At 53.5% G+C, this 12,905-nt stretch overlaps 1 protein-coding gene across 1 annotated transcript in view; it reads left to right on the top strand.

Moving 5' to 3' along the window:
* VPS45 (vacuolar protein sorting 45 homolog) overlaps positions 1-9,182 on the top strand; it is a 42,668-nt gene extending 33,486 nt beyond the window's left edge. The window contains exon 15 of the mRNA XM_066609177.1: positions 8,001-9,182. Within this exon, the coding sequence (XP_066465274.1) occupies positions 8,001-8,088 (88 nt within the window). The 3' untranslated portion in view covers positions 8,089-9,182. The remainder of the gene's footprint in view (positions 1-8,000) is intronic.
* Positions 9,183-12,905: the final 3,723 nt, after the last annotated feature.

Here is a 12,905-nt window from a genome sequence, read left to right as displayed (position 1 = left end):
GAGCTGCCAGTGACTGACAGCCGACCGCCCACTGCAGCAGGCCACCATCAGTGTTGATCTTGGCATGGAAGGCCACTCCCACACAGGCGTTCGTTTCCATTGTTTAGCGCGGCCTTTGGAATGCCCGCTTAAAACGCTGGACGGTATTTCATTGGGGCTTCTCAGACGAGCGGTTTACAGCTTTTCGAACACCGTCTGTTCTATTTTAGTGCGTTTTCAGCGATTTTTATTTATTTCGCTGTGTTGCGATTAAAACGCTGTTGAACGTGTTCGAAAACGCCGCTCAAATGCTGTAAAAGGCCATATTTTTAAAATACCTGTGTGAGGCTGGCCTAAAGGTTTTACAGAGGGAGGGGGTGCTCCCTCTGTGGAGTCATCACCCTCCGCCATTTAACTGTGGAGGCTTAATGGGTTGCCATGGCAACCTGATGCCGCACAATGGTGTGTCCAGGTCTGTCATGGCTTGTGACTGCTATCAATAGCCATAATGCATTGCAGTACTTCAGTAGTACAGCAGTGTATTAAGAAAATCATAGGATCGCAGGTTCAAGTGCCCTACAGAGGCATAAGAGATCGCAAGAAAAAAAAAAAACAAAGATATACTGGGGCCACATGGAGCTCAGCTCTTGATTATATTCTGGAACGTTCACTAATTCCGGATGGAATCGGATTCTGCATTACTGAATACAATGTAAACTGCGCTGCGTGGGGGGCGGCGGCGGCAGACATGTTTCTGGACTCCCAGCTAATCACTACGAACAGCCTATCGGATGTTGACCATTAACGAGAGGTTTTGTATCCCCCCATTCACTTTAGTGGGGGACCCTGTATGTGTAGCCACTTCTCCATCGATGGTTGCCATCCACTTGTCCTTGGGAGCTGCTGGATCTCTATAGATCAGATCTTCACACATTTTTTGACCGCCCCTTTAATAGATGAGGCCCGTCTTGTGCTGGAAAAACCAAGCTGTGCCGCCACACGACGCCCGGAAGACGAGATACGGATACGTGCAGGAGTGGAAAATATCCGGTGATGTGCGGGGTCAGCGGGAGGAACGTGCGCCGCCTCCACCGCCCCGCAGCGCCCTCCTCTCCCAGCTCCGCTCAATTATTTACATGCACAGCCGGCTCGGATGACGGGATTTGCATGGAGAGTAGAAACAGAAGACGCCCTTACCAAGACGCCATTAACCACTGTGGACCCCGGCTACCCCGTCACCCACCATCACCCACCGTCTTCCCCGCACTTAAAGGGAAGGTTTCTACAATGCAATCCTCCATAACCCTTAACATTCCGCTAACGAGGCTCCTTATGGCTATTTACTTCTGAACTCCGAATCTAATATTGAAGTTTTTCGTGCTGTGTGCTAATCAGCTGACAAAGTCCAGCATTTCCCTGAGTGCCGCGCCAGCGCGCCCGGTTCTAGGTTGGCATACTGATTTGTCTTCTTCGCTGTCATCCTGCGCAGGCGCCGTAACATCTCCGCTCTGACTCCAGCAACGTACTGCGCCTCGAGGATCGTTAATCCCAATATATCCGAGGTCAGGTGACTGTGGGAGAAGCTGGGAGGGTCTGCAGGGGCAGCGATTCGTGAAAGAGGAAGCAGGGGAACGGGTCATCCAAGTCAGGAAACTTAAACCAAGTCAGAAGGGAGGCTCTAATACAAGGTGTGATACGGGCAGGCATGGAGGCTCTAGTACCCTGTTGTACCGGCTCTAGCTTGGCTACAAGATGTGATACGGGGGCATAGAGGCTCTAGTACCCTGTTGTACCGCCTCTAGCTTGGATACAAGATGTGATAAGGGCTGGCATGGGGGTATACAGTTTCTGTATGGTATCCTGCGGTATGTCAATCCTCATTTGCTGTAACCGAGCCTCTAGATCGTGTAAACTCGTAGGCTTTGGAACTTGTTGTCCCAGATGGTCCCCTACATGTTCTATTGGGGAAGTGTGACAATGTTGTGGGGGCTTCCTGTGACCCCCTTGTGTGCGGCCGAGCATTATCCTGCTGGAAGCCGCCATGAGAGAACACATGTGGCTGCAGGATGTCCTGAACATATCGCTGAGCTATCATTGTCCCTCGTACCACCACTAGGGGTGACCGACTGTCCTATGTGATGACCCCCCAGACCATCCCACCAGCAGGGGGCAGTGTGCCGCTCCACAGCTAAGGCTGGATTGAGGCGTCACCCCGATGTCTCCAGACATGCACACGGCCATCATTAGTGCCCAAACTAAACCTGGATTCATCAGTGAAGACAACCCGGTTCCACTTCGTAGTGTCCAGTTACATCATTTACGACATCACTGCAAACGGAGGCGACGGCGGGGGTCAGAGGCCGTACATGTAATGGGGGCGACGGTGGGGGTCAGAGGCCATACATGTAATGGGGGCGACGGTGGGGGTCAGAGGCCGTACATGTAATGGGGGCGACGGTGGGGGTCAGAGGCCGTACATGTAATGGGGGCGACGGTGGGGGTCAGAGGCAGAACATGTAATGGGGGCGACGGCGGGGGTCAGAGGCCGTACATGTAATGGGGGCGACGGTGGGGGTCAGAGGCCATACATGTAATGGGGGCGACGGTGGGGGTCAGAGGCCGTACATGTAATGGGGGCGACGGTGGGGGTCAGAGGCCGTACATGTAACGGAGGCGACGGCGGGGGTCAGAGGCCGTACATGTAATGGGGGCGACGGTGGGGGTCAGAGGCCGTACATGTAATGGGGGCGACGGTGGGGGTCAGAGGCCGTACATGTAATGGGGGCGACGGTGGGGGTCAGAGGCCGTACATGTAATGGGGGCGACGGTGGGGGTCAGAGGCCGTACATGTAATGGGGGCGACAGTGGGGGTCAGAGGCCGTACATGTAATGGGGGCGACAGTGGGGGTCAGAGGCCGTACATGTAATGGGGGCGACGGTGGGGGTCAGAGTCCGTACATGTATTGGGGGCGACGGTGGGGGTCAGAGGCCGTACATGTAACGGAGGCGACGGCGGGGGTCAGAGGCCGTACATGTAATGGGGGCGACGGTGGGGGTCAGAGGCCGTACATGTAATGGGGGCGACGGTGGGGGTCAGAGGCCGTACATGTAATGGGGGCGACGGCGGGGGTCAGAGGCCGTACATGTAATGGGGGCGACGGTGGGGGTCAGAGGCCGTACATGTAATGGGGGCGACGGTGGGGGTCAGAGGCCGTACATGTAATGGGGGCGACGGTGGGGGTCAGAGGCCGTACATGTAATGGGGGCGACGGTGGGGGTCAGAGGCCGTACATGTAATGGGGGCGACGGTGGGGGTCAGAGGCCGTACATGTAATGGGGGCGACGGTGGGGGTCAGAGTCCGTACATGTAATGGGGGCGACGGTGGGGGTCAGAGGCCGTACATGTAATGGGGGCGACGGTGGGGGTCAGAGGCCGTGCATGTAATGGGGGCGACGGTGGGGGTCAGAGGCCGTACATGTAATGGGGGCGACGGTGGGGGTCAGAGGCCGTACATGTAATGGGGGCGACGGCGGGGGTCAGAGGCCGTACATGTAATGGGGGCGACGGTGGGGGTCAGAGGCCGTACATGTAATGGGGGCGACGGTGGGGGTCAGAGGCCGTACCTGTAATGGGGGCGATGGCGGGGGTCAGAGGCAGAACATGTAATGGGGGCGACGGCGGGGGTCAGAAGCTGTAGATGTAATGGGGGTGGGCGGGAGGGGGCTGACGGCGGGGGTCAGAGGCCGTACCTGTAATGGGGGCGACGGCGGGGGTCAGAGGCCGTACCTGTAATGGGGGCGACGGCGGGGGTCAGAGGCCGTACCTGTAATGGGGGCGACGGCGGGGGTCAGAGGCCGTACATGTAATGGGGGCGACGGCGGGGGTCAGAGGCCGTACATGTAATGGGGGCGACGGCGGGGGTCAGAGGCCGTACATGTAATGGGGGCGACGGCGGGGGTCAGAGGCCGTACATGTAATGGGGGCGACGGTGGGGGTCAGAGGCCGTACATGTAATGGGGGCGACGGTGGGGGTCAGAGGCCGTACATGTAATGGGGGCGACGGTGGGGGTCAGAGGCCGTACATGTAATGGGGGCGACGGTGGGGGTCAGAGGCCGTACATGTAATGGGGGCGACGGTGGGGGTCAGAGGCCGTACATGTAATGGGGGCGACGGTGGGGGTCAGAGGCCGTACATGTATTGGGGGCGACGGTGGGGGTCAGAGGCCGTACATGTAACGGAGGCGACGGCGGGGGTCAGAGGCCGTACATGTAATGGCGGCGACGGTGGGGGTCAGAGGCCGTACATGTAATGGGGGCGACGGTGGGGGTCAGAGGCCGTACATGTAATGGGGGCGACGGTGGGGGTCAGAGGCCGTACATGTAATGGGGGCGACGGTGGGGGTCAGAGGCCGTACATGTAATGGGGGCGACGGTGGGGGTCAGAGGCCGTACATGTAATGGGGGCGACGGTGGGGGTCAGAGGCCGTACATGTAATGGGGGCGACGGTGGGGGTCAGAGGCCGTACATGTAATGGGGGCGACGGTGGGGGTCAGAGGCCGTACCTGTAATGGGGGCGATGGCGGGGGTCAGAGGCAGAACATGTAATGGGGGCGACGGCGGGGGTCAGAAGCTGTAGATGTAATGGGGGTGGGCGGGAGGGGGCTGACGGCGGGGGTCGGAGGCCGTACCTGTAATGGGGGCGACGGCGGGGGTCAGAGGCCGTACCTGTAATGGGGGCGACGGCGGGGATCAGAGGCCGTACCTGTAATGGGGGCGACGGCGGGGGTCAGAGGCCGTACATGTAATGGGGGCGACGGTGGGGGTCAGAGGCCGTACATGTAATGGGGGCGACGGTGGGGGTCAGAGGCCATACATGTAATGGGGGCGACGGTGAGGGTCAGAGGCCGTACATGTAATGGGGGCGACGGTGGGGGTCAGAGGCCGTACCTGTAATGGGGGCGATGGCGGGGGTCAGAGGCAGAACATGTAATGGGGGCGACGGCGGGGGTCAGAAGCTGTAGATGTAATAGGGGTGGGCGGGAGGGGGCTGACGGCGGGGGTCAGAGGCCGTATCTGTAATGGGGGCGACGGCGGGGGTCAGAGGCCGTACCTGTAATGGGGGCGACGGCGGGGGTCAGAGGCCGTACCTGTAATGGGGGCGACGGCGGGGGTCAGAGGCAGACCATGTAATGGGGGCGACGGCGGGGGTCAGAGGCAGAACATGTAATGGGGGCGACGGCGGGGGTCAGAGGCAGAACATGTAATGGGGGCGACGGCGGGGGTCAGAGGCAGAACATGTAATGGGGGCGACGGCGGGGGTCAGAAGCTGTAGATGTAATGGGGGTGGGCGGGAGGGGGCTGACGGCGGGGATCAGAGGCAGAACATGTAATGGGGGGGGGCGACGGCAGGGGGTCACAGGCAGAACCTGTAATGTATGCCGTGGGACTAAATAGCCTTCGGCCAAGCAGCTGGAAGTGGTCCAACAGACACAAGGGTGTAACGATGGCCCCCTCATCTCTGTATGGTGGACAATAAAACTATTACAGCTGCTCATGCTTGTCAGACAATCAGACGCTCCGCTCTACTAGAGGTCTGTAGGGGGCGTCCTGAGCCCGGTCACCTTGTGTGCCCTCACACATCCACTGGTCCCAGCACCTCCTAACAGTCTGGTCAGATGCTCCTCTCTACTGGTGGTCTGTAGGGGGCGTCCTGAGCCCGGTCACCTTGTGTGCCCTCACACATCCACTGGTCCCAACACCTCTTAACAGTCTGGTCAGAACGGCCGGTGGGGGACAATTCATCGATACAACATCCAGCTTCTCACATCCCAATAATGCGCCCCCCTCTGGTAACGGGGTGAAATCTCTTCTCTGCGTCGTAGAGGCGCCTAGTGGTCAACAAGCTCTACAAGCGGAAGAAGAGGTCAGTACACACAAGGGGCCTCCGAGAGCCTCTTATAGGCCAAGGGGGGAACCACTTCTAGGGCCTCCGGTGACCGTCCATCTAATCACCACAACCCCCATCATTTACGGATGGAGCCCCAGGACGGGCTGTACAGTAAAATGAGTGCAATGTTTATTTTGGCGATGGCGAAGGAATTCCCTGTACCCCTTCCCCTCCCTTCTGCCTGCTGTATAGCCTCAGTGCAGCGGGTTTTTCTTGCTTTGGGATTAATGACGGGATTCCATGAAAAACAAGGGGATTTCGGCTCTTAATGCCTCGAGCTGCTCTCGTAAGAGTCATCTAATCCGTTGGCCTAATTGTTATTTCCAGACCGGCTTACACCATCCATCTCTGATGCACACGTATCCCCTGCCATTCATCTGCCAGGGGCGGCGCGGTACCTGTGATGACCTGTGGGGGCAGGTCCACGCCGATGCACTTTTTTTTGCTCCTGTGCTATATATCTATATCTGTATATGTATATATGGCGGGCACTGTGCATATCAATATGGGGCCACGTCTAGTAAGGTGAGTCTCCGCCTCTTGCGGCATCCCGTGTTGTAGATATAGAGCATGACCGGGCGGTTTGCATACAGGATGGTTCCTCACTACTCTGCTGGTGCCGCTGCCCCCCATATGCCCAGCAGTGGGCAGGTGACTGTCTCCCACAGGATAAGCCCACTAATCTGCTGAGACCCTCTGTCCTTTCACTATTTGTAACCCCCCTCCCTCCTCACCTGCTGTCCTATCATCACATAACTATATCCAGAGCAGCGCCCGTCCTCCTGACATACTCTGTGCTGCGGCGTCAGATCCGCGGTGCCATGTTGGGATGCTTTATATGCATATTAGTGTTTATTTCGATGCAGACTGATGATTGGGAATGAATCACGAATAACCTCCCATGACCCTGGACGGCTACTTTATGAGAGCCCCCCATCTGGTAGCACTTGTGGACCTCCTTTAGCCATGAAAACTGCAGCATTTCGTCATGGCGCCCATCCACGGGTATCGGAGGAGCCAGGATGTGCCAAGAATACCTTCCCTGCACCGGCTGACAGGAAGGGGTCAGCGATTCATGGGGCTTGTACCAAATTCTGACCTCCCATCAGGACCCATCAGACCAGGAGATGTTTTTTCACTGCTCCGTGATACAAGTTTTGCGCTCTTTTGCCCGTTGGAGTCTCGTCTTTCTGTTTCTTAGACATAATGGCGCTGGAATGGGTCATCTGCTGTTATAGCATTTGGACACGTTGGTTGGAGCACCAGTCTTGTGTACGGCTGCTCTAGACTGTGCAGCGCCTGTTGGTCAGAACAATTCCTGACATCCTCCTCTGACCCCTTTCATCGATGACCTATTTCCATCCACAGGATCCCCTTTCGCTGATGTTTTCCTCAATCACGCCATTCTTGGTATACTCTCCACACCGTTACATGAGAACACCCCCCCCCCCGTGGTTGGCAGTGACATCCTGGCCTGGCTAGTCTACCACCAATGACCAGACCTCGTTGGAAGAAACATTCGGATCGCTGGATTTTCCCATCTAATGTGGATTCACACTGAAACTGATCCACAGAAAACGTGTCACGTGATTTTATGCCGCACTCCGGGGTCACGGGGAGAATTTCCATACAAGAAGCGTCAATTGCGCAAGGACCGGGGGTCTCTAATAAAGGGGTCATTTAGTGTATGTTACTGAAGAGGTTTTCTTGTCTGCAGGATTGGTCATCACTAGTTGATCGGCTGCGGTATGGAGCGGAAACTGCCCCTGTGACCCTTGTGTAGAAGACCGGCTGTGGGGTCTCATTAAAATCATTGGGAGCCGCAGTTACAAGCTCTGGCCACTACACAGAGACCGGAGCAGCATGTTCTGCTTCAAACCCTTATTTGTTGTGTTGCCCTGATGGCGGACACCTGATCGGCCAAGGTCCCAAGTGGTGCACCCCAGCTGATCAACTATTGAGAGGTCATCCATAGTATTTCCCTGGGAAACCCCTTTAATGCATTAGTTAGAATAGTCTTCACCCTGCTTGTATCTTCTCTGTATGTTTTAATGACTTGTCTCTACTTTCAGCTTCCTGGAAGAAGTCCAAGCCGCTGGTTTCCACGGCCGCCCTACAGAAACATACCAGGGGCCAACGCGGTCATCAGTCCGGCGATGAGGCCAAGAAGATGGCACGCCTATCTAGTCTGGTCCAGTCCTGCCCTCGCCGGGGGTCCTTGTGTCATGCTGTGCTGTTCTGTCTCCTGAAGACTCCTCTATCATACATTGGCTGTCTCGTCTCAGCATGCTACATTCTGTGAAGCTTCTCAGAGCTCTTTGTGAACAGCTACAGACTCCGGCCCTTCTTACGGACCTTTGGACAACCACTTTAGAAGATGCCGGTTGGAGCACATTTGCTTAATAAGGGGTACCCCATTAAACCTCTGTCCCCATGGGTCTGTTTAGGGCATTGCGTCCATCTTTGTGAACAGACATCTGGGAATAGATGGACTTTGTAGGCCTGGATCTCAAGGACGAGACGTAATCATTGTGCCCGGCCGGAAGGACGATTCAGGGGGCAACCTGGTTATTAAAAAAAGGGTGACTTATTTAATATGGGGATGGGATGTGGGCGATAACCTGGTGGATTAGGTGTGCAGGGGGCATTGCCCAATGGTCACATAAGGGCTGAGGAGCTTCACGGTTTTCCTTGGGTCTCATCTGTACTGGCATGGGTGGATTCCGTGTTGTTGGGATCCGGGAAGTGTTGTGTGTTTTGACCTAAATTTTCTTAAAGGGGTTTTCCAGAACTGCACCTATTAATGACCCATCCTCTGCATAAGTCCTCAGTAGCTGATTGGCAGAGAACGGAGCTGCAGATCCCACCGAAGAGACCGCAGTACTCAAGTAAGCGGTGCGGCCTCTTCTCAAGCCTATGAGGTCACGTGGTGGGAGAGCAGCTCCGTCCATACAGTACCAGGCACACCCGTTATACAATGAGCACCATTGTCCCTGGTGTGGACTGAAGCCGCCGTGGAGATCACCTGAGCACCGCTGGCGCTCCACTCAGCCTATCCTCAGCATGGCGGGTGCCACTTAGGATCTCTGCCAATCCCTCAGCATGGCGGGTGCCACTTAGGATCTCCGCCAATCAGCTAGCAATAGTGTAGTGCTGGAAAACTCCTATTGCTCCACAAACTCCATAGGTCATAGTCAAAAACCTGTTGGGCCATCCACTAGACTAAACCACAATAAATGGAATGAAGCCTCTTAGTATAAGTTGTACTGTCATCCTTGACCCATTTCCTCTAGCCGATATCGCCGCGTAATCATTTTTGACCAGTCAGCTGGATACCATAATTCAAAAAGCCTAATCCTAAGAACTTCATTAAAGAAGCACATATTCTTAGTAGTGCAGGAAACCGACAGCTCCATATATTGTGCAGTGGTCAGGGTTGGTACTGCAGGCAAAGTCCCATTCACTTCAGTTGGGCTCAGGCTGCAGTACCAACCCGGGCCACTGTGCAACGTATGGAGCTGTCTGTTTCCTGCAGCGACCTCCTCCGGTCCCGTAAATACCAAGAGGCTGGTGTTGCTTCTGACTGCCTGTTGTATACTCTGTGTTGGAGGTGCAGCAGTAGTCTAAGACACATGAGCAGCGCTGGCCAATGCATTGCCAGTGCCATTGCACAGTGTTGATCAGGCTCGCAGTGATCCAGTACAGCTATCTTGGCTCTTCTGGGCTGGGCTTTAAGCATAGAATGGCATCTGTTCGTTCAGAACCCATAGCCGTACCATGCCCATTCCACTTTATTCTGAGACTTTCATATTTACTCCCTGACCTATCCTCAGCTTAGGCCATCACCAGTAGATTGGTGGGAATATGTTACCCGGCACCCTGCTTATCAGTGGTTTGCTTCTTGCAGAAATCGCCTGCATGCGCAACGGACTGACCTAGCAAACAGCTCTGTTCCCACTGCAGTGGCCAGGCTTGTTATTACAGGCCATTCACTTCACTGGAAAATTGGCCTGTAATACTACTGTAGGCCACTGCAGTGGGAACGGAGCTGCACAAGTACAGTAGACTAATCTGCAGGTAGCAGACCCCTGCTAATGAGCTATTGGCCTATCCTTACTATAAGTCCTCAGTGGTTTACAACTGGACTATACCTTTTAAGTCAGTCGGTCTTGTAGACAGATATAAGCTCTTGTTGTATTACATACGATAGCCGTACTCCAAAAAGACTGACCTGCTTATCTGGGGCAAATCTACGACTGGCCCACTACACACCCTCACCCAACTTGTTTCACTACAACCCATTTTAATCATGGTGGTTACCACTAGTAAATTAAAGTGTGTTTCCGGCCCAAAACTCAAGATCTGTCATTGATGGTTGATTACTGGGGGTCAGCTGATTGGAATCCCTGCCGATCAGCTGATTGAAGTGACTGCAGTGCTTGGGTGAGCGCCGCTGTCACTTCAGTTCAAACCAGGCACAGCACTGTACATTGTATAGTGGCTGTGTCTGGTATTACCGCTCCAAACCATTCACTTAAATGGAACGAAGCTGCTCTCAGGCCACGTGACAGCACTGACCTCTTCGATTAGGGGATCAGTGGGCCTCCTAAGTGGTGGACTTCCACCTATCAACTATTGAAGACTTATCCTGAGGATAGGTAATCAATAGTTTAGTACTGGAAAACCACTTTAAAGCATGACCAGTGTCCCAACCAATGGTATAGAGAAGGGGTGTCAGACTCATTCTCACAGAGGACCACATCAGCATTATGGCTGCCTGCAAATGGCCCATTAATAGGGGCGCAGTCACATGGGCATGTCCTGTTTTCGTCCGTATTATGGACTGAAATTGCCATTAAAATCAATTGCAACACGTAAATAGGTAGTGAACATGCAGAATACATATGTATTCACTGCATCTTTATGCATGTAGGTGGAAGAAATCCATGAGACCTTCTTGTATAGTTATTGCGCAAACGCAGTGACTATGTGCGCAAAAAAAAAAACCGCAAGAAGGTCCAAATATGTAGTTTCGGTCTGTGAAAATGCTGCATATGGTATGACCTGAAACTACATCCACCCGTCTGAATGAGCCCTAAATATATCGATGGCTATGGTGCTCTAAGAACTATGGTGTCATATCTCCCCTTCCATCTCGAGCTTCCTACATTGTAGGGTGGTTTGGGTGCCGGGTAGGCGTGTCAGAGCTGAACAGAGCAGGGCACAGGCGCTGGAGCTCAGAATACAAGATGGCACCAGCTCCTTGGGCGGAGCCTGTGCCCTCTGCCACGTGCTGCCTTGGTCCTCTGGGAAAGTGGAGAGCTGGTCCTTTTGCGTCCAGACCTCTTTGAGGGCCACGTAAAATCTGATGGTGGCCTGGATTTGGCCCGCAGGCCTTGAGCTTGACATGTGGTGTAGCTGTTCACTCGTCTATCTTCCCTGATCAGATTCATTCTGCCTTCCATATTGGGTTCCTGCTTCATCACTTCCAGCTGTCACTACTATAAATTGCAGATCTATGTGATTCTACAGTAGACCCAATCTATATTTGTACTCCTCTGTCTGGTAACTTCCCCTTGGTGTTGGCGCATGATCTGCTTCGGGTCAGCTGACTATGAGAGTTGCGGTTGTCGGTTAAGAGGTTACAAAGATGTCGTAATAAAAACCAGATGTTCCTCACCGTCATATGAAACAAGACGACTTTCACAATAGCCGATGAGTTGTGGATCCATCGATGTTCCAGTCAAGATTACGTGACACCGAATCTTCTAAAGTGAGTGGTGAGACAAATGATGACTGATGGTTCTCATGGACAAGACAATAAGGTGGTGGCCATGAGTTGGTATCTACCACACCTGCCTCGTACAGCCATGTAACGGGCAAGAAAGCCATTCCAATTTTGCTTAAAAACATTCCTAAACTAACTAGGAAAGTTAGCCTCATGTTGTAAACGTGCATCTTTATCTGAAGGCTGGCTTGGATCTCCGACGGGAATATGACCTTTTTCTTTGGGTCTCGTTGACTTTGCCTTACCATAGACATCTATTATGCTTCACCTCTCAAAGGATCACATGAATAGTCTGTAGTATGATCAAGGGCTATAGGGCGACCAATTCTCTTACTGTGTTCCCATATTTTTGTCAGATGACTACACGTCTATACTTAGAATATTTTGGTCAACTTCTCCAAGATCTTTCTTCACTTCCCCTTCTTTGTGAATTGACCTCTTCTGAAGGTTCTATTGTGACACTGATGATGATGGTGATGTAAGTGGTGATTCTGGCGAGGTAGGAGTTTGGGCAACGACAATAGACAAAGTGGAAGATCCTGCTAATATCAACATGATCCACCAACATCTACCAGCGAGAGGGGCCACCGGACTGGAATCCAATGTTCGATGTCGAAGTTTCCTGGAGGAGCTTCTTATTTATACCCGTCTGCTGTATAGGCAAATGTACTTTTTGTAAGATTTACACTAGTAAGATGGCTAAGTGATTGGTCAGTTAAGTCAATAGCCGGCTCTAGTAAATTCAAAATGCTCCTGTCCCGTCCGATGTCTGGCCTAACCTGTAGGCTTTTGCCCTGTCTGTTGGGCTTGAGATCACATTGAACTCTGCTACTCATTTGTGTTCTGCATGTTCTTGATAAAAATACATTAAAACACCATGTGACGTTCTGAAAGGTTATTGAAACCAAAAACAATGGTTGCTGGTTCTTCCTTCCTTTGTATACCCAGGCACCATTTTTCAGTTATGATCACACACATACACCGCAGGTCAGCGCAGGAGACCCCACACACATATCCCGCAGGTCAGTACAGAAGACCCCACACACATATTCCACAGGTCAGTACAGGAAACCCCACACACATCTCCTGCAAGTGCAGTAGACCCCACACACTTATCCTGCAGGTCAGTGCAAGAGACCCCACACATATCCTGGAGATCAGTACAGGAGACCCCACACATTTCCTGGAG

This window comes from Eleutherodactylus coqui, chromosome 6 (genome assembly GCF_035609145.1).
Source record: "Eleutherodactylus coqui strain aEleCoq1 chromosome 6, aEleCoq1.hap1, whole genome shotgun sequence".
NCBI lineage: Eukaryota > Metazoa > Chordata > Amphibia > Anura > Eleutherodactylidae > Eleutherodactylus > Eleutherodactylus coqui.
This window is presented reverse-complemented; position numbering and strand designations above follow the sequence as displayed.